The sequence below is a fragment of the Eriocheir sinensis genome, chromosome 44 (assembly GCF_024679095.1).
Source record: "Eriocheir sinensis breed Jianghai 21 chromosome 44, ASM2467909v1, whole genome shotgun sequence".
NCBI classification, from domain to species: domain Eukaryota; kingdom Metazoa; phylum Arthropoda; class Malacostraca; order Decapoda; family Varunidae; genus Eriocheir; species Eriocheir sinensis.
Window position 1 is genome coordinate 7,412,440 of NC_066552.1, and position 22,744 is coordinate 7,435,183.

Sequence of the window (22,744 nt, forward strand, 5' to 3'; positions counted from 1 at the left end):
GGTCTACCAATTTAGACCTTAACATATTGATGTGCACTGCATCAGTGTAATTCCTTTGAAAAACGCTGATAATACATTAGGATATCTTTTAAAAGCATGTGATGTGTAAATGCACCACAAATATTCTGTAATATATGACTAACTTCATTTGCATATGTTAGGTTTTGTGAGTATTTCCGACTTACTGCTATTATTAATGTGATAAATAAGTTACATATACAAACTTAGTATTGAAGTTTACGGCACTGGTACCTTCTTTACTTCTATATCATTATATGCATTCTTCAATGTTGGCAGTCCTGCATCATCACGTGAGAAGCTGATTTCATCATTTTATTCTGGATGGTATGAAAATTGTTTGCAAGTTGAAGAACATCACATAAATACTGTTCTTACTTTGATTATGTGCCCACGAAGTCATTAAGAGAATAAACAAAGCCGAAAAGCCTCATTGCCTATCCACCGGGCCGTTGCGAGCCACAAGGGCACACCACTGGGCTATGACCCGCCGTGTGCCACATATACTTGCCGGCAACGATATGATGGCTAACAAGTACATATCAAACTAATTATCAAGTTCTGCAATATGCTTTTCATTACTTTTGACGCAATATGGCCTTCAGAGCTATACAAAGGAAGCAGCAGCAAATATACATGCCGGCTGCAGTAATCGTTCCTCTGACGTTTGCAGGAGCGGCCGCGGCAGACATAATCTTCACTTCCTGTGCGCCGTTTTTCCCTTGGAGTGTCGTTAGAGAAACCTAAAACAACCCTAATTCACTTATTCTGTACTTCCCGCCTACTCACAGTTAAAATACTTCGAGTGGGTGGTCAGTAAAACAAACACTTCAGAGATTACATTTTTTATTGCTACTAACATAATTGACAAGCCAAACTATAGCACCAATTAAGAGGCATGAATTCCTCCACACTGAAGCAACAAGACAGGCGAGGTTTTACGATGCAATGGAAACTTTAAGTGGACAGCAGTTTTCCCGATAAATCAGTATTGCACCAGAATTTCTGCAATGCGTGTAAGGATGGCGCACAGAACACACACATCTTACTTACCCATTATCAATTAAGATTGAAAAGCATGCAGGCTGGTTATGTGTCCGCCAGAAATACCTGAGCTATCCATGAGCTGTGTGACAAACTGACATGTTTGCCCTGGATGACATGATTGCACTGACGTGACTGCAGTGGATTGATCTCTGCGGGTCACTCCAAAACGGGGTTGAAAAAGAACATACCGACATGATATAACGTAGATACTTGAGGCTTTAAAGTTATATCATACGTTTAAATAATCATATATCACGCAATCTAAATGTTGGATATAATAGGGAATAACTTAATCTCACTATAATTTTTTTTTTTTTTTGGTATTTCGTTGGGGATATACCCCAAGGGAAAAAAATAATAAGAATGTTGTAACTTGCAATATCTTGTTAAATGCTTTTCCATTTTCAGTAACTGGACAGGCTGTGCAAGGATGCGTGAATATATATATATATATATATATATATATATATATATATATATATATATATATATATATATATATATATATATATATATATATATAAATATGCTATTTCAGAGAGCATATGAATTAAATTTAAAGTAACAGTATGAAGAGTGTGTGTGCATGTGAGAAAGTTGTGGCATGCATAGGCTAAGTATTCAGCCCATTATTATGGTGCCATGTGGTTTATAGTAACACCTTGTAGTCCTAAAAAGGCTCGTTAAAAAATGTAAGTCCACCACCCAACTCTATTATTTGTATTATATTGGTACGTCTTGATTAAGTACCTTGCTTCAGGTAGGGTGTTTGTACAAACTGAGGATTCTGTTATATTTTAGGAAAGAGCACAAACTTTCATGTATTACCTGTTCTAGTGTAAAAGTTGCTCTGAAACACACTCACATACACTACTTTTAACAACAATTATTGATAATCATTTTGTATAAAGATTTCCACACACTTTCAAAATAGGTGCCTATGGTGCTTCTCTTACCTCATCTTAGGCCTATATTCTCAGACACTTCAGTGCTTGTACACCTATATTTGATCAAGCTTTTATAGAGGTAGTGGGTGCTGCCATAGATAGTTTTATAAGCCGTGTGTTAGTCTGACACGGTTTCTGTACCATGAATGTGAAAAACAATCACGAGAACTTGCTTGATCCCCTTTTTAGTGGGCTTCGCAAAGATGTTTGAGAGCCAAGTGTCTGAGAATACAGGCCTCAATTTCATGGTCTATGGTCTATAGCTATAAAAATAATTTCAGAGAAGTATATTTATTTTATAACATTGTCAAACTAAGATTCCTTTTTCTGTGCCCTAATTCTTCCTATGAGAATCCAGAAACAGGAATCGTATGACCATTCAATCATTCGTATTTACAATTCTGTACAAATTAACTAAATATTTATCTCCCAAAAACTTCTTAGTTTAGTTGCATTGTTTTCATAACACACATCAGAATAACCTTTCTGATCTTGCCGAGAGAATAATACCTGGAGTAAAATCTCAGTCAGGTAATTATTTTGTGTGCAGTCATTAGAGTCACCAGAAGGCTTCATATAGGTAAAAAACATGGCGCAAAAAGTAAAATGAGCAGAAGTAGGAAAAATGGAGAATTCTCAGGAATTAAGTGATGAGTTCTAGATTGAGTCAGATAAAACATAGTGAGATAGAGTGATAGACCTTTTATAAAAGAGTCACATATAGAGTATATGTGCCTGAGTATAGAGGCTTTGAGTGTCAGAGGCTTAGTACAAAGGAGGCATAAAGATACAAAGGTACTGCATGAAGTCAATGAGTACAAAGGTGTAGAAGGTATGGAAGCATAGTGAGGATGAGGAGTTTAAAAACATCAACAAAGCAAGATTTGTAGAATGGAGTACGGAATTTAAACGACCGACAATACAAGGCACTAGAGTAAGTCAGGTGAGAATACATATAAAGGACTTATAATCCTAAGAGACAAGATTGGAAAGGTAGATAAAGGTAAAGTTGGGGGCATACAAAGTTTCTGAATAAAGTAAGTCTGTTGCTCTTTACCATGAACACCGTCACTGGCATGGTCTCAGCAGGAATACTACCGGAAGATGCAGCGGGCAATTAGTTCCTTCATGATCTCGTTGGAGCCACCGTAGATGGTCTGAACCTTGGCGTCCACGTAGGCCCGGCTGATGGGGTACTCGGACATGTAGCCACACCCGCCAAACAGCTGCACACAATTCGCTGCCACACGGTTCTGCAGGTCGGACAACCTGTGTGTGGCCAAAAGATTCGTTGGTTAGTCAGATTGAGAGGATGTTGTACCCTATTTTGTGTATGGTACATTAATAAAGTGTCATATCTGGCTTCCCTGGTGGAAGGGCAGCATGTTTAGAAATGGGGTTTTCTCAAAACTTACTTTTGGTGAATTCACTCTTTCTATTCTCAATGCCTCATTTATGGTGAGTGATTGAGCTTCTAAGGAAAATAGAGAAAAGAATAAAAACTTAAATATAGCACTGAAAGGAGGTAGAGGACAGGGCCTGACTCACCAGTACTTGCACATGGAGGCTCCCTCGTCGCCCAGCCTCTTATTAGAGTGTTCCTCAATGCACTGGTCAGTGAAAGCACGGCTCACACAAATTTCAGTCTTCAGTTCTGCCAACTTGTGCCGAATCGTCTGAAAAGCAGAACAGAGTTGCTTTTCATAAAGAAATATTTCTGTTAACCTTAGTGATTAATGAATGACTTCTCATTAAACAAGGTTGAGTTTCTATGCTCAAATAATGTATATGTGCATAAAAAATGTGGGAACTTGTACAAAAATTATCACATCATTCAACATTATCAGCAAAAACCCAATCACCACAATGACCAGTCTACTGGGTTAGCTAGGCAGCAAATTCTCCATTACCACTTCTTAGCAAACCTTCCTATGTGCCCACCCTATATACTTTAGAATCACTTCTGTATCTCTAGTATGATTTCTATGCTACTGCTTATATAAAAAGATTTGGGTAGGAAATAGCAGAAAAAAGAAGAAAAATGGCAATCCATACCTGCAGACTGGAGAGGGTCTTGCCAAAAGCCTTTCTGTTGCGCAAGTATTCCCTGGTCTCTTCCAGTTGCCACTCACAGTTGGCACACGACATGACGCCAATCAAGAGGCGCTCCTGCCAAAAGGAACAACAGCATTAGCATTTTTTTGTCCGTAGTATTTTAAGTTTCCTTTCCTTTTATGTAGACTTAGTTTAACTCTTGATAAAAATATAGTCCTCAGCCCTAACTTTTTTCCATCGTGTCAAGCACATCTATATTTAGTGCATGTAATATATTTTGATGAATGGTGAGTAAAAACAAGAGGCTGTGTTGAAAGTGAATGGTGTGCATGCTCACACCTCTGTGTGTGTGTGTGTGTGTGTGTGTGTGTGTGTGTGTGTGTGTGTAATTTGCCACCACGGCCTGATCACGAGAAGGACTTGCAATCATCAGCAAGTACCCTCCTGACAAAAGCAAGCTCATTATAGTCGATCTCTGGGTACTGCCGGGACCTCCACTCTCCATCCCCCTTGCTCAAGATGTAATAGTAACCACTACTTGCAGGGATGTTATGCATGTTAAGCACTTGAAAGGTGTCTGCACATTATATATCCAGATCCAGATGTAATTTTTCTGTATTGGGCTCAAAATGCCCACTTTTTAAAAAAAATTTATTTCTCCCACCAGAGTATGTTCGCTTCGCTGGCCATCTTCTCACCCCATCTCGTGAACATATGATGCCCTGTCAAAATCTTTTGAGATGTCTAAGGCAACAGTAAAAGTTTCACCAAAAATGGCTAAGAGAGGATGACCAGGAGTTAGTTAGAAAAGCAAGATGATCATCAATAGAATGCCCATTGCGGAACCTAAACTGGCAATCAGATAGGTCAGAAGTTGATAGATAACTATAAGATTGATTGTGAGGAGTTATTAGAAGACTCCCCAGATGAGTATGACAAATTATGATCCTGAAGCAGAGGGGGAGGACAGTAAAACTAAGAGACAGTGTTACCAGTGCAGATACACTGTCAGCAAGTTTGGAGGTGTGTTCTTGTAAAATAGCCTTACGTGAGGCACGGGGGGAATGGGAGCTGCGGTTCTGCAGGTCCATGTTTTGTTTACACCAGCGGGGAGATGCGGTAAGGAAATGATTAAAGGAAGCTGTCCATCCGTCTCCACTGTGCTCCGGAATCAAGCCCAGGAATTGAATCCGGGACCTCTCAGTTGGGAGGAATGTCTTTTTTTTTTTGTGTGTGTGTGTGTTTATTACATTAACAACCAAAAAACAAAGGTTTATGACATACCTGAGGCAGTTCTTTCATCAGATAGTAGAATCCATTGTTTGGTTTCCCGAGTAGGGCTGAGGCTGGAAGACGCACGTCCTCAAAGAAGAGCTCAGCAGTGTCCTGTGTAAAGATGTCTCCAGAATTAGAAGATGAACACAGCAAAAACCCTTAACCCTTTTCCTGCAATCCAATTTAAAATTAATCAACACCTCAGTGCGGAGTATTATATATATATTATATGTAAAAAAAAAAAAAAAAATAAATAAATAAATAAATAAATAAAAAAAGTCCCTCAATAAATAAATCTTTGCTTCCTGAACACAAATATATAAATAGTGCAATGCTACAACATTTCTTACCTAAGTAATCAGCATCTTGCAGAGTAAGCTTTTTGCAATACTGCACTGCCTGACAAAAGATGCTGATGACAGATATGCCAGATGCTTTGGGTATAATAGGTAGCGCACTTATCTTTTCACTAACAAAATGTTTTCTGTTCATGTATTTATGTTCAATGACTTGATACTGAATTTTCTTTAATTCTATGGGGGGAAAAGAAAAAAAAGAAAAAAATGCTGCGCCTTAACACGAAAGTGTTGTGCAACCTTACTTGACATTATAAGGGTTACTGACTACAATTCAAACAAAATATGATTTATGTTTGGAAACACTGCAGCAGATGCCACATACTGATTTACACTTAATTTCCACATGAAAGAATTGGCATGCTACTTTGAAATTATCCTGGCCCATATGTGGGACACTCACAGGCAACAGCACCAAAGTCTGTGTCTCATATTTGGGACACTTGCAGGGAAAGGGTTAATGGCAGACATAGGTAGCATTGAATAAACCATGAATGCAGGCAATGGTGCCATAAAAGTAGACACACAAATGACGACTTTTACAGGGAGCCTCACCTGTGCCTTCATGCCCATCTTTTCCAGCTTGCGTCCCTTCTTGAATCCTGGCATGCCCTCCTCCACCAAAAAGAGGGAGATGCCGTGGGCCTTGCTCTTGGCACTGGGGTCTGTGACGGCCACCACAACCACCACGTCGCTCATGTAGCCGTTAGTGATGTAAGTCTTGGAGCCATTAAGGATCCAGTCATCCCCATCCTTGACAGCATTAGTGCGGATGCCCTGCAGGTCACTGTGTGGAGGTAAACTCATGTAAGGTCATGTAGGGTGCATCTTCAGTAATTATTCTGTGACCTAAACTTCTCTATTAGCCTTCTTAGGTTTCCTCAGTCCCATGCCAGGAGACTTACCTGCCAGCATCAGGCTCTGTCATGGCAATGGCACCAATCTTCTTGCCAGCAGTCATGTCAGGGATGAACTTTTCAATCTGTTCTGCTGAGCCGTAGTGGGTGATGTAGGGCATGATAATCTGGGAATGCAGTGGAAATCCTGGTCCAGAGCAATTCACATATGACCTGAAGAGTTACATGAAGGGTAATTATCATTTCTATTTCAACCTCAATAAAAAAAATATATATATAAAAAATAATAAATAAAACATAAATAAATAAATAACACATGAATCCAAATTTCCGATTAAGCAAAGGTATACTATTGACTATATTTATCATTCTGAAATACAAATTTAAATTTACCTTCAAAAATCAGTGTCTCATTTTTAACATATGCCACAAGCTTCTAGTTTATAGAAGTCAAAGAGGTTCTGAATGGTGTCCCAACAGCCTCAACTGTTATGGCTACCAGCCCAGTCACAGCTATTAGGTAATACTATTTTTTCCACAAACAGATGTCCAGGCCAAGGCTTGAAAAATGCTTGACCATCAAATCAGTGCCTCCAAAGCTCCATCTTACAGCCCTGAAGGTCAGAACAGATGACAACATGCTTGCTAAACACAAGTATAGTCACCATGCTCGGCTAGCCATGGACACAAGACTTACTGCTCCTCCATGATGATGGCTGCGTCCTTAAAGGTTCCTCCGATGCCGCCATGCTCGGCCGGTGTGTCGGTGCCCAGCAGGCCCTGCTCCCCTGCCTTCAGCCAGCACTCCCGTGAGATGTTGCCATCCTTCTCCCACCTGAGGGGACACATGATGTAAGTAAAAGGTCCTCCATACTGAAGCAGTGAAACTCAAATAACTTAGAAAAATATATATGTACTATATTGGTAGCTGTTTCAGTAATGCAAAGGGATCTTTAATTCACATTAACTGTTTTAACCTGTGTGCTTCTGTGTGGCCATTTCTGTCCAAAAGTGTTTAGTTCCACTGGGTCAGTGCGAACAATATTGTCCAACGTGTGCAACCATAAATTTGAGTAAATTGGAGGTCATGGTGACAGGTGGCAATTGCTAGATCACTCCCTGGTCAGTCAACAGCAGGAGTGTCAGAGCTGAATGTCAGCTGTCACAAATGGATTTATTTTGTAACCAAAAATACCCGTTAAAAATGACTCTTGAGTGAAAAAATATTAGTGGCTGCATGGATATGAGAGGAGTATGCTAATGCACACCCATGCTGTTTTACTGCCCTCATATTCATTACATATTCAACCCTTTCTCAGCCACTCACAGCTTCAAGTTAGCCAAAGTGGACAGGCTAAAAACACATATGCATAAACATCACCGACAAACTGCTTAAATATACTGCTAGTTTCAGATCACCCTTTTTATGCTTTTTCTTTTGCCCTGAATAGTTGTGCTTTTGTCACTTACGTTAACAAATGTGAATTACTGATTTTTCATTTCTAGGGCCTCAAAGAACCAGTGTGGGTATTTCAGAATATTATATGGAATAAGTAGAAATATTAATGAAAGTGACCTACAAAATTTGGTCAGTGTTTTTTTTAGTGTCTGTAATAGGAGAAAGCTGAAAGTAAATGTCAACAAAAGTAAAGTGATGGTTTGTGAGTGAAGTAGAAGTGAGGTTGTAGATTTTGTACGTCCATATAGAGTGGGAATGGAATGTGAAAAAGAATGCAAAATAATTTTGAATGGTGAAGAAATGGAGGAGGTCAATGAGTTTAAGTACCTTGGATCAGTTATGTGTAAGCATGGTGATATGGAGGGAGAGATAAGAGTAAGGGCATTGCAAGGAAGGGTGGTAGAGTCTTTGGGACGAATCATGAATGGCAGAAGTGTGAGCATGGAGGTAAAGCAGGATTTGAGAAATACAATAATAGTACCAACCCTCACATATGCAAGTGAAACGTGGGCCTGGAATGAAAGTCAGAGGTCTAGAGTGCAGGCAGTAGAAATGAGTTATTTGAGGAGTGCTTGTGGTGTGAGTAGAATGGATGAAATGAGTAATGAAAGTGTGTACGAGTGTTTTGGAATGTGTCACACGGGTGAAGGGAAGAAGTGAAGCGACAGACTTTAAAGTGGTTTGGCCACATGGAGCGAATGGAGGAGAGTAAGCTGACCAGAAGGGTGTATGTGAGTGAGATAGAGGGAGGGAATGCTAGAGGACGACCTCCAGTGAAATGGAGGGATAGGTTGCAAGAGTACGTTAGGGAGAGGGGGAAATATCTTTGAGAAACTTTGAGCAGGCAAGGAGGGAGTGTCTGGATAGAGAAAGTTGGAAGCTCTTCTGCCATCGCCATCCCCTGGTGGGAGCTCCTAGGAGCAGATGTCGATGAAATGATTGAATGAATGAAGAAATATTAATATTAGGGAAGACTATGATGCTGCATTTCACTTTGAGACAAAATATGTACCCAATACCTAATCCTGAATAGTTTCATATTCCATACTGAGGTATGAGATGTATGTAACAGCTAAGACTGGGTACATAATGACTGTACACTCCAGCCAAGCCAGCATCCACTCACTGTCTGTGGTATGGCAACACCTCCTCAGTGAAGAACTTGCGTGCAGATTTACGGAAGATGTCGTGGTCCTCGTCGAAGATTGACCGAACCCCAATGTCCATCATGTTTGGGGCGGTGACGGTGGAGGGGCGGTAGGTGACATCCTCACTGTTGCTCCTGGAAGTCCCAACAAGACATTAATTGATGACATAAGTACTTGGATACCTTTAGGTATTCCTTGCTGTCCAGTAACAGTTTGTTGTCATGTAATAATAAAACTTGTTTTCACTGTTTTATTGCCACATGATTTCTGATGTTTATTACTCTCATTTTCAGCATGATAATCCTTCAGGGACAATATTTCAGGTTATCAGTATATCAGTAAACAGATAAGTGTTGTCCTCAATGTATTTTTGTCATGTCATTATAAAAATAATAAAACAGTTTTGCTGATATCAACCTAAACAAGGATGTCTCTTTCCTGTTTTTTTTCTTTTGTGTGTTTCTTTATGGGCTATTTAAAAGTTCTACCTTCCCTTAAAGCAAATGACTTCAAACAATAAAAACTTTTTTATCCTGATGAGATGAGTGACATGTTTTATTTGATGCTGAATAAAGAGCCTCCAAACATTAATATCAGATGCAACTGCATTGGGAATAAACTTGTTCCTCTCAAAGCTATTCATTTAGTTTTATGACTGTCGCAAATCTTCAAAAGGAATAGGGAAGACTAAGACATTCTTAAATTTGAGCCAGCAGTGAATGACTCAGCAAAAGGAAACACAATCATCAAAATTCACTCTCATATTATGTACATACCAAAGAAAGTGCTACATAGCATAACAATATCGGCAAAACTTAAGAATAACCACTCCAAACCAATATTCGTAGTAATTTAGCACGTGAAAGAATTATTATTATAATGGATTTTCATATATGTTTTACCTTGGGGAGGGGCCAGGGGGGCAAGCCTCTTTAATTATAGAGTTAGGTGGCTTGGATTTTCTAAGTCCATTGTTATTGTTTCACAAGCGCCTCTATACACAGACTGAGTCTCATACCTGCCTTGCAGTGCACCCTACAAACTAGTTCTTAAGTTAGTAATATCCAAAACACGCATGGATTATAGCGATTTCGGAAAAAAAAAAGTCTTAAGAGTTTTATGTTATTTTTTTCTCTATATTAAAGCAACTAATGCCGCAGTTATTTGTATTTTCTAATACATTCGTAAAATGTTACTACGCGAGGGTTTCAGCGGCAGCACCTAACGGCGGGTTCCTGAAGTCAGTTGTTTTCAAGCCGCCATAATGGATGGAAGGCCCGACACTCACTCCCTCAAAATATCCGTCTACTTTACCTTTCGGTAAGTGTTAACTGAGTATTTAACCTCTTTATTGGTGTGCATGTAGGTTGACAAAAGGACTGATTACTATCCCAGTACCGGGTCCAACAAAGACACGGGCGTGTCATGTGTCACATGGTGTGACAAGCACGTGTCAGAAAACAAACGGATATTGTTCAGTGCGCGACACTTATAGTGGAGTTTGAGTAAAATGGAGGCCAGGGTCATACGTAGCAGTCGGTAGGTCACTCCCGCGATAGTTAACAGCAGGAGCGTCAGTTCGATCTGGATGACAGCTGTCACAAATCTGTTTTATTTTGTAACTTAAACTACTCGGTAAAAATTATCTAGCATCAGCTTACAAGAAGTGGATGGGTTAACCGTCAGTATTGTACCATATGTAATTATGAAACATGACATTTCCCAAGAGTTGCTCGTCTACGATTGGGGTGGTGGGGTGGGGGTTCAACTACGCTGACCATCCAATTACACGCCCTACACTCGTCAACAGACCTGCTGCGGCGGCTGCTACATTATATAGGAATAGATTACAAGAGTATACGTTAGGGAATTTCCTTTCTTTAGAGACTAGGGATTTTTCCCGATTTTGGGGATTATTGTAGGGACATTTTGAAAGCCCATTTTTCAGTGATTTGGCCGTCCACCACCAAAACCACAGTTCCCTACAGGGATTAATCGAGCTAACGACCACCAAAACCACAGCTCCTTAAAGGGATTAAATGAGCTAACGCCGCCGCCGCAAAATAGCTCGCATTCATTACCTACCGTATGAAGCATCACTAGGTCTTCATATATTTTTTTTCTACAAACTTTTGGTTAGCGATGGTACGCTTGGTTAGCGTTGGTTAGCTTGCATTCATTACCGAAGCATCACTATGTCTTCATATTTTTTTTTTTCTACAAACTTTTGGTTAGCGATGGTACGCTTGGTTAGCTCGCATTCATTACCTACCGTATGAAGCATCACTAGGTCTTCATATATTTTTTTTCTACAAACTTTTGGTTAGCGATGGTACGCTTGGTTAGCGTTGGTTAGCTTGCATTCATTACCTACCGTATGAAGCATCACTAGGTCTTCATATTTTTTTTTTCTACAAACTTTTGGTTAGCGATGGTACGCTTGGTTAGCTAGCATTCATTACCTACCGTATGAAGCATCACTAGGTCTTCATATTTTTTTTTTCTACAAACTTTTGGTTAGCGATGGTACGCTTGGTTAGCTAGCATTCATTACCTACCGTATGAAGCATCACTAGGTCTTCATATTTTTTTTTTTCCATCAAAAGTTTGGTAAGCGATGGTTCGCTTGGTTAGCAACGGTACGCTTGGTTAGCGACTACCCCACGCATGTGAGACCAGGTCCACCACGCGTGGTTATTTTTTTTTTAGAACACGCAGCCCAACGGCTGCCGTGCTGAGGGCCGGGTATAGCCCGGGCCTGTTCAGCCCGAGTCCCAGATGACCTTGAGTCATGGCTCAGGGCTGTTTTGGGGTGGTTAGCGATTAGCCCACGCATGTGAGTATACGGTAGGGATTTTCCTTACTTTCGAGACCAAGTAATTTTTCCTGATTTAGGGATTTTTCTAGGGACATTTTGGAAGGCCATTTTTAAGTGATATGGGCTCCCCCCTCGCAATACCCCGGTTCCCCACAGTTCCCCAGGCTTGTCTTGGGGGATAGGGGGGGCTGGGGTGGTGGAGTGGTGATTCTTAAGATTTACCACAATATCTTATCACAACTAATCTTTGCCCCCAATTTCTTCACTAGCTCCTTGCCCCACCCACTGGTCTTCCCAAAGCACGCCTACTGTACCCTGGGTGTGGCCAAAGGGTAGTGTGGACAGTGCATTGGGTAGAGCTACCTCTCATTTTACAAGAGATTAAAATGTTTCTGGGGGAGGGAAGAATGCAATGTAAATGAAAATCTACTTCATCACTTGCTATAACATTTTGGTAATATCACCATGAACCAAACAACTTGACTCACCATGCACTCTCATGAAGGACAAGTGTAGATAACACAAAATTATCTTGACATGGCCTCTTCAGGATCGCAACCTTCGCGTAAAATAAAAACTATCAATAACAGATGTGGTAGGGCAAGTTTGGATGGGTGTGAGGTGAGTGTGACAATTATGTAAGTGGGTATGGTGAGTAGGGTAGTTATGTGGATGGATTATTGGCACAGGTAATGGGTAGATATCTAGAATTACACCCAATTTAAGATAGAAGAGCAGACCACCCCCAAACCTGTGCCAGCAGGAGCGTTAGTTCGATCTGGATGACAGCTGTCAAAATCTGTTTTATTTTGTAACATAAACTACTCGGTAAAAATTATCTAGCATCAACTTACAAGAAGTGGACGGGTTAACCATCAGTATTGTACCATATGTAATTATGAAATATGACATTTCCCAAGAGTTGCTCGACTACGATTGGGGTGGTGGGGATTATTGAAGAGACATGTTTAGTTCTGGACAAAGGATGCTTTTTATTATAGATAGCTTTATTTTCCAGAAATTACTAAATGATTGACTTTTCAATGCCTCAGGTGCACCCGCCGCCACCCCGCTTCCACCCATTAGCACCAACCAGTGTAGCGGACCACCCCCGCCACCACCTAGTCCAACCCCACGCTGCATATTTACACCAGCCCACACCACATGATATATAAACTTAAACTAACCTAAACTAACTTGACCCAACATAACCTATCTAATGGGTGGGGGGGTGGGGGTTGAACCACTCACCCCACTTAACCACTTAACGGGAGGGTCTTTTCCCCCTTGACCCCCCTAGCGGAGGGACTTCGCCTCCCTCGAACCCTCTTCTATTTCCCAGTAGTCATTTTATACTGCCCTGCATTCAGGGACCAAAAAATAATCCATAAAGTAAGTATTAATTCCGCAAGAGATGGCTACCTCTTCTTCAGCATTAGGGCCATTTTACAAGTCAAACCCAAGAAATTTCAGGTCCCTAGAAAGGTCGGTTTAAGGGCCGTACTACAAGTCCAATTCGAGAAGTTTCGGGTCCCTGCAGAGTTATTCATCCCGAACTCTGTAGGGACCCGAAACTTCTAAGATTGGACTTGCAGTACGGCCCCTAAACCGACCTTTGTAAGGACCCAAAACTTCTCGGGTTTGACTTGTAATACGGCCCTTAGCCTAAAAGGCCCCTACTTGATCCACTGTTCTTTAATAATACCCCGGTTATTACCCAAGACACATAACCCATACCCATTACCTAAGCGGCCCACCCTGCTGGTCACCCAAACACATTACCCCTTTATTTTATGGCATAGGAAGCAGGGATTAACATAAAGAAACAAACAGAAGCCCCTATTTGATCCACTGCTCTTTAATAATATCTCAGTCATTACCCAAGACACATAACCCATACCCATTACCTAAGCGGCCCACCCTGCTGGTCACCCAAACACATTACCCCTTTACTTTACGGCAGAGGAAGCAGCTCAGGGGAATAACATAAAGAAACAAACAAAGGTCCCTATTTGATCCACTGCTCTTTAATAATATCCCAGTCATTACCCAAGACACATAACCCATACCCATTACCTAAGCGGCCCACCCTGCTGGTCACCCAAACACATTACCCCTTTATTTTATGGCAGAAGAAGCAGGGATTAACATAAAGAAACAAACAAGTGCCCTTATTTGATCAACTCCTCTAATAATACCAATCTTTACCTCAATAAACACATAACCCACTTTCTAATACGGGTGTCCACTGACCACTTGTTTCTGGAGGGCCATGGTTTATGTCCCCTGTAACGGCGCCATACTTACACCGGTGACGTCCCCAGCGCCCTGACACCTCCCGCGGCGCCCCTGGAGGCTGCGGGGGCGAGGGCGAGGCGGCGCAGGGGAGCAGCGAGGCGGGACACTCCTACCATTTCGACGGCGGCCAGGGAATGATGTGGCTGATGGTGACGATGGTAGTCCTTGGTCTGGGTCTTGGCTGTATCTTTCGTCACAGCTACTATCCATTCAGGGTTTATTTAGGTCTCGCTCTCCCATATCACCTGAGAAGGAAGGGTAAATAAAAGCACGATATCTCTCACTAAGGAGACATGTATATGGTGTCCTTGGTCATTGCCATTGCCCCCTCAACCTCATCTCTCTCTCTCTCTCTCTCTCTCTCACACACACACACACACACACACACACACCACTCCGTTAGCTCAGTCAGATCAAGCGCTGCGCTGCCAGGCTTCGCAGTTTGACAGGGGTTGGTTCTAGCCAGGCCGGGATTTTTCCACTGACAAGGAGCGGTTACTCTTCCTCCTTATATAAGGGGGCTGGGGTGTGTGGTGTGTGGCATTAGCCAGAGCTCGGCTAATGAGCCTTGCTCTAATCGGGAGGGTACACGCTGTCGATGACGAGTCCAGCTCGTGATCAGTCCGTGGGTGAATCACTCTCTCTCTCACACACACACACACACACACACATTCAAATCGCCTATGCCCTCTCCAGGAATTCACACTTTTTATTGACGCCCTTTTTATTGGCCCATATCCCGTGCCTCCGTGGTGCAGTGGTTGGCACGACTACAACAGCTATGAATCCGCAGCCCACCCAGCTGTTCATCCTCCCTTTCGGGCTGATCGATAAATGAGTAGCTGGAGAAACTTTGGGGAGGTAAACTGTGGTACTAGCCCGGATGTCACACTGGTCCCATGTCATGGTGTAATCAAGTGGTTTTCATTCTCAACCTTCTTCACTCCATTCCCTCCTTCATGAATATTCAACATCCTTGTGGCTCCCCTCCATTCTTTCATTAAACCCCACACCAAAAAAAAAAAAAAAAAAAAAAAAGTGTAGCTATATGAAGAGAACACCTTTGCTATATTACAAAGTTGACAATCATAATTATCATATATTTTGATAGATTTTTGTGATATACTTACATCACTAGACTACAAAAGACTAGTGGACACTAGACTCACAGCAAATTCCCAACATTATTAAGAAATGTATAATTTCTAACAGTTTGCCCTGGCCCCCCTTCATTCTTGTCGATGCCCCCTTGTGGGCCATGGCACCCAGGTTGAGAACCACTGGTGTAATGGGTCAGCCTACCTATCACCCGCCACAGGCTCAAGGCCAAATGTGACGGAGATGAGCATCAAGGCCACGCACAATTTTTTTTTTTTTACCTCCAATCCAACCGAAACGTGTGTTTCATCAAAGACACTTTACAGCAGCTGTGAATTTTTCAAATTAGTCATTCCTCTTTCATTTTAATGTACTGATTAACACTGTCCAAATATTTACAGTAGAATGACGGGCCACTTTGCTGCCATTCAGGTCAGCCAATGGTGTTCGCCAGGGAGGAATCAACACAGATGACGTCAGTACCGTCCTCCGTGACACAGGCACTGCCAGCCACTTACATTATAAGTGCATGATATCACTGAGCAATGCTGATGACCTGATACTGCAGGCACTCACCGTGGAGGCTCTGTAGGACCTGATTAGAGTGTGAGGTGTATGTTGCCAGCCACGATATTGTATATAACACCAGCAAGACAGAGTGAACTATCTGACATCAGCACGGGTTAATGGGTCTGTGCCAGCATTTGAGTATAGATATAGATTCACTTACTTGTCCTTCATCGTTGTCCTTCATCGGGCATGGGATAACGGTCTGGATCTGCGTGTGTCTCGGTCTTGCTACTCTTCTCATACGCCCTATACATTAGCGAGAGAAAGCGAGAGAGAGAGAGAGAGGAAGAGGAGGGGGGATGGCGGGAGGAGGGTGAAGGGATGATGGATGAGAGAGAGAGAGAGAGAGAGAGAGAGAGAGAGAGAGAGAGAGAGAGAGAGAGAGAGATGATGTATGGGATTTAATGTCTAGTTACAGCTCTCCCTCCCTCCCTCCCTTCTCTCTTACTCCTATCTGTTGACCCTTACGCTCCCCTCCTCCCCCTCCTCCTCCTCTTACCCCATCCCCCACCTGCTAGCTCCTCCATCTTCTCCCATAGACAGGAAGGGAAAGAAGGAGGACATGAGAAGATATATTACCGTAGAGGGATGTTATTTCATTGTAATTGTTTTGTTTTTTGTTGTTGCTTTCTTGCATTTTCCTTTTTCTTTTTCTTATTTTTTATTTTCATCAGCAGTATCGTTATCCTCCTTTAGGATAAGCTTGTTGTTGTTGTTGTTGTTGTTGTTGTTGTTGTTGTTGTTGTTGTTGTTGTTGTTGCTCTTCTTTTCTTTTTCTTTTTCTTTTCTTCTTCTTCTTCTTCTTCTTTTTTTCTTTTTCTTCTTCTTCTTCTTCTTCTTCTTCTTCTTCTCCTTCGCCTTTGCTGTCCTTCAGCTTCCATCTTTGAATAGATAGTTAGTGTAGCTTGTCACAAACAACCTCGTAAGGACCATCAGGTCTGCTGTTGTTTGTTCTTCCTTTATGTTCTATTGTGTTCCTCCTCCCCCTCCTCCTCCTCCTCTTCTTCTTCGTCGTTCTTTTGATATATGTCTTGAGCAGAATTATATGTCATCGTTTGCAATTACCCTTTTTTTCTTTCTTGATCTGTGGCCACCACGTGTGTGTGTGTGTGGGGGGGGGGGGGGGTGATGAAAAGAAAGAGGAGGAGGAGGAGGAGGAGGAGGATCATATATCAGCAAGAAAGTACATAAGAACATAAGAACGCAGGAGTCTGCAAGAGGCCGGTAGGCCTGTACGAGGCAGCTCCTTTGACCCTAAGCTCCCGTGTATCTAACCCCACCTAATATCGCTGTCCATGAATTTATCTAGTCTATTTTTGAATGTGACAATTGTATTGGCACTCACCACATGACTGCTAAGCCTATTCCACTCATCCACCACCCTATTAGTAAACCAATTTTTGCCTATGTCCCTGTTGAATCTGAATTTATCCAGTTTAAACCCGTTACTTCGTGTCCTACCCGGTTCTCTTACCAACAAAACCTTATGAATGTCTCCCTTATTAAAGCCCTTCATCCATTTATAAACCTCGATCATGTCTCCACGCACCCTTCGCCTTTCTAGAGAATGCAAGTTTAACTGTTTGAGTCTTTCCTCGTATGGCAAGTTTCTCAACCCCTGAATCATCTTAGTCATCCTCCTCTGCACCGATTCTAACATTTTGATATCCATTCTATAGTAGGGTGACCAGAACTGAACCGCATAGTCAAGATGAGGTCTAACTAATGCTAAATATAGTTTGAGGAAGACTTCGGGGCTTCTGTTGCTTACGCTCCTTGAAATAAATCCCAGTACTATTATTATTATTATTATTAGTACCTATTAGCTCGATTTCTAGCTTGAATGCATTGTGCCCTTGGACGGAGATCAGAGCTCACTAAGACCCCTAAATCCCTCTCGCACCCAGACCTACTTATGAGAGTGTCATTTAAGCAATAGTATGTGCTAACCTCATCCTCCATCTTCCCTCATCTTCCAGCCTCAGGTTTCTCCCTCGCCGCTTTGATGTGAGGGCGGTGGGGAGGAGGGGGGCGATGGAAAAGAGGGGGGCGGGATAACTGAACGGCTGAAGAAGGAGTGAGGGGGGGAGGGGGAAGGAGTCGTAGGCTGGCGGGAGGCCTCTAAACCCCAGGCCTGGTCTAAACCCTCGTCCTGCAAAGCCTCAGGAACGGCGAGAAGTGCTATGGCCGGGCATGGATAGAACCTCGTACTGCGGGAGCCGGGGAGAAGTGAAGACAATATTCACACGTTAGCATCTCAGAAGTAGCGGTGTGATTTGGGAGGGAGGGAGGAAGTAATGAATGAAGAGGGGGAAAACGCAGGTGTGTTCCCATTGGGGGAGGATTAGCAGAGATAATTATCTTCCTCTTTCTCTATTCCTTCCTTTCTTACTCTCTTCCTGTCTTCCTCTCTTTCTTTCTTTCTTTCTTCTTTCCTTTCTTACTTGCTTTCTCTTTCTCCTTTCTTTCTCTTTCATTCTTCCTCTCTCTTTCTCCTTCATTCTTGTTTCTTTCTTTCTCCTTCTCTTTTCTTCTTCTTTCTTTTTTCTTTCTCTACTTTTCTTTCTGTTTACTTTCTTTGTTTTTCTTTCTCCTTTTTCTCTTTCTTTCATTCTTCTTCTTTCTTTCACCCTTTCATTCTTCTTCTTTTATTTTTCAACCTTTTCTCTCTTTCATTTTTACTCTTTCTTTCTTTCTTTCTTTCTTTCCCTTTTTTCTTCTCTATTTCTCCTTTATTTATTTATTTCTCTTTCATTTTTTCTTTCTGTATTTTTTTTCTCTCTTTATTTTGCTTGCTTTCTTTCTTTCTCCCATTCTTCTTCTCTCATTCTTTTTCTTTTTCTCCTTCCTTCTCTCTTTGTTTGTTTTTTCTCTCATTATTTCTTTATTTCATTCTTGATTTCTCTTTTTCTCTCTCCCCTTTCTTTCTCTTTCATTCTTCTTCTCTCTTTCTTTATTTCCTTATTTCTTTCTTGCTTTGTCTTTTTCACTTTCTTTATTTTTTCTTTCTTTCTTTCATTCTTCTTCATATACGCAGGATATTTTGAGGAGGGAGGGAGGAGAGGAGGATGGGGATAGATGGGGAAGGAGGAGGAGGAGGAAGAGGAGGAGTGGAGATTATTATGGAAAGGATCGCTCTCTCTCTCTCTCTCTCTCTCTCTCTCTCTCTCTCTCTCTCTGTGTCTGTCTGTCTCAGTCTCTGTCTCTCTTTGTCTCTGTCTCTCTCTCAATCTCTGTCTCTCTCTGTCTCTGTCTGTCTCTCAGTATCTGTCTCTGTTTGTCTCTGTCTCTCTCTGTCTCTGTCTGTCTCTGCATCTCTGTCTCTGTCTCTCTCTCAGTCTCTGTCTCTCTCTGTCTCTGTCTCTCTCTGTCTCTGTCTGTCTCTGTCTGTCTCTGTCCCTGTCTGTCTCTGTCTCTCTCTCAGTCTCTGTCTCTCTCTGTCTCTGTCTCTGTCTGTCTCTGTCTGTCTCTGTCTGTCTCTGTCTCTCTCTCAGTCTCTGTCTCTCAGTCTCTGCCTCTCTCTGTCTGTCTCTGTCTGTCTGTCTCTCTCTCAGTCTCTGTCTCTCAGTCTCTGCCTCTCTCTGTCTCTGTCTGTCTCTCAGTCTCTCTCTCTCTGTCTCTGTCTGTCTCTCAGTCTCTGTCTGTCTCTGCCTCTCTCTGTCTCTGTCTCTCTCTGTCTCTTTCTGTCTCTGTCTGTCTCTCTTTGCCTCTCTCTGTCTCTGTCTCTCTCTCAGTCTCTGTCTCTCTCTGTCTCTGTCTGTCTCTCAGTCTCTGTCTATCTCTGTCTCTGTCTGTCTCTGTCTCTCTCTGTATCTGTCTCTGTCTGTCTCTCAGTCTCTGTCTCTCTCTGCCTCTCTCTGTCTCTGTCTGTCTCTCTCTGTTTCTGTCTGTCTCTGTCTGTCTCTGTCTGTCTTTCAATCTCTGTCTCCCTCTGCCTCTCTCTGTCTCTGTCTGTCTCAGTCTCTCTCTCTCTCTCTCTCTCTCTGGTGGTGGTGGTCGTGGTGTGTGTGTGTGTGTGTCCCTTTAGCACCCCCCCCCCCCCCGTGTCCCCTTAGGTCCCTCCCCCGGGTTGTGGATGGGTAGGTAGGTATAGTGGGTGCTAATCTAATAATTGGCGGCCGAGCGTGACCGCGCTCCATCGTGACCAACATATAAAAACGTCCCCGGACGCTCATAGCAGAGAACCTGGGAAGCGTTCACAGACGCTCATAGCACTGAAAGGGTTAAAAATCAATAAAAATCTGGCTTTCCCTCTATAAACGGAGGTGTGCGAAACCCTCCTGACCTGCTTTAAAGGGTCGCAGCTAAACCTACGCTGCGTTGGTTATAAGGAAATGATGATGAGCAACAGCATCTATTCTCGAGGCCACAGATGGGAGGCAATTCCAGTCCCGCCTCACAGAATAGTCGCAGTACATCACGGGTGCGCGCAAAACGTCACCCCTCCATCACTGCCGACCTAATTTCATGGCCGGTGCCGCCTACCAGAGGCAGGCGCAGGAATGAGTGGGTGAGTGGGCGGGGACCTTCCGTGAGGGAGCGGGATGTGGTTTTGGAAAGGTAATGAGGTTTTGTATGGAAGGGTGTTGCATAATTTATCTCTAAAGCCTCGAGGCCCACCTGTCAACACGTAACGCCAGCACGCCGGCCGCCACCCCAGCTGCTCTGCCCTGCCTAGCTGTCCCCGCCCCAGCCGCCCGCGCCTCAGGGACCGGCGGCCTCTGGATCAGGCGGATGCCAATTTTCTGCCCAGCTGTTGGTTTTACCTTGATTTACATCCTAACTGGGAGGACTACTAAAGTCTCGGGTCTGGCCACCTCCCCGTGCGTGCCTGTGCCAGCACGCCTGTGGCAGGCCTCGACAGGTTGCATGCAGTGGCCTTGCTCAGCCGGGAGTCGCCGCATAACTGCCGCTCAGACACGCCACGCCACCCCACGCCCCTGGCCTGGGTAACGGCCCGCGTCCGCCAATCCTGCTGGGCACCTGCTGGGCCCTCGTGAAGGGGCTGACAACGACAGATGCGGTGCACCGTGCCGCGGGCCAGGACGGGAGGGGGGATGGGGGGTGGGGGGGGACGACTCCTACGGCGAACCATTATCTTGAGGATCGGGTGGGACCTTTAATTAACCCGTAAACACATGTAATAAATAGCTTTATTGTTTTCCAGACACAAAGAACGGCTCAACCGTCGGTACCCAATACAATAAAACAAAGTAGCGCATTAGTCGTAATAAGTTACATGCACATTCTTGATGCAAGAAAATTTACCCTATCCTGATACAGGATACAATTATTTTGCCCTTAAGATGCTTCCGATGTTGTATATATATATATATATATATATATATATATATATATATATATATATATATATATATATATATATATATATATATATATATATATATATATATATATATATATATATATATATATATATATATATATATATATATATATATATATATATATATATATATATATATATATATATATATATATATATATATATATATATATATATATATATATATATATATATATATATATATATATCATCATCATCATCATCATTTCGTTTAACGTCCGTTTTCACTCTTCCTGAGCGGATGGATGCTTTATGGCTCTCCTCCATTCTACTCTATCTTCTGTCCGATGTTCATCCAATCCCATCAATGCCAAGTCTTCCTGTATACACCTGCACGTTTTCCTAGGTCTACCAACTGGTCTCCTTCCTTCTACCTCCAATCTCCAAAACTTCCAGCGCTGTATCTTCCCCTGCTCTCTTTACATGTCCAAACCATCGGAGTCTTTCCCTTCTGAGCACTGTTTCCAGGTTCTCTACTCCACATGTTAGTACATCTGCACTGGACACCCTGTCTTGCCACCTGATCCCCGCCATATACCTCAGCATTCTGCGATCACTTGCTCTCAATACCTCCATCAATTTTCTAGTTAGAGCCCACGTTTCGGCTCCATACAGCATCACTGATCTAATACACGCTTGGTACACCCCTGCCCTGCTCTTTAGAGGGATGCTACGATTCACAAGTTAACAAGCCACCTTCCTCCACTTTAACCATGCTGCCGCCATTCTCGCTCTCACTGTCCTCTCCACTCCCGCCTCACAGTCCAGAACATCTCCCAAATAACAGAAACGTTCTACCTCATCCAGCTTTCCTCCATTCACCTCTACTTCATCCCTCTCAGTTTCTTGTCCTTGCTGTCTCCTTACACAAGCTGGGCATGTAAAATTCTGCACTTCTCTTACATTGCTGAGGCCTGAGCATCTAAGGTGGCACCACTGCCTGCAACATGTGCACAAGACTGAATTTACACCTACTCCCTTCCCACAGCATCCACATGGATATTTTCCTGATTTAATCTTTTCTCTTGCTTCTTTTCCAGTCACCATGTACTTTTTTTTTTTTTTCCATATTAATTTTCAAACCTCTTCTCCATTCCTTCCTTCCATTTATTAAACTTTTTTTTTTCACTTCTTCTGCTGTCTCTGCATTTACTACCAAGTCATCTGCATACAGCACCTGCCTGGTGCCTCTCCTCTTGCTTCATTTGTTGCCTCCTCCATTACTGTTATAAACAAAAGCGGGTTAAGGGCAGATCCCTGGTGAACCCCAACTCCAATTTCGAACTCATCTGATGTTCCCACCACTGTTTTCATTCTCGATTTTGTACCTTCATATAGTCCCATCACCGACATATATGTATATATATATATATATCTAGATATATATATATATATATATATATATATATATATATATATATATATATATA

General features: G+C 42.5%; 1 protein-coding gene across 1 annotated transcript; it reads right to left on the reverse strand.

Moving 5' to 3' along the window:
* Nucleotides 1-847: 847 nt before the first annotated feature.
* Nucleotides 848-14,455, reverse strand: LOC126980380 (long-chain specific acyl-CoA dehydrogenase, mitochondrial-like). Its single transcript, XM_050830242.1, has 9 exons — nt 14,288-14,455; nt 9,141-9,296; nt 7,253-7,390; nt 6,604-6,768; nt 6,254-6,485; nt 5,352-5,453; nt 4,068-4,181; nt 3,561-3,688; nt 848-3,281 (listed from the first exon to the last, which is right to left on the reverse strand). The coding sequence occupies exons 1-9, from the start codon at nt 14,392-14,394 to the stop codon at nt 3,107-3,109; spliced, it is 1,317 nt and encodes a 438-aa protein (XP_050686199.1). The 5' UTR covers nt 14,395-14,455; the 3' UTR covers nt 848-3,106.
* Between the last annotated feature and the right edge of the window lie 8,289 nt (nt 14,456-22,744).

Excerpts from the sequence above, each read along its gene's own strand:
- LOC126980380 (XM_050830242.1), bottom strand. The coding sequence starts at position 14,394 with ATGGTAGGAGTGTCCCGCCTCGCTGCTCCCCTGCGCCGCCTCGCCCTC. Across the intron at positions 9,297-14,287 it reads GCGCTGGGGACGTCACCGGT|GAGCAACAGTGAGGATGTCA; the intron begins GTAAGTATGGCG and ends TGGGACTTCCAG. Across the intron at positions 4,182-5,351 it reads TGATGAAAGAACTGCCTCAG|GAGCGCCTCTTGATTGGCGT; the intron begins GTATGTCATAAA and ends TCCTTTTGGCAG.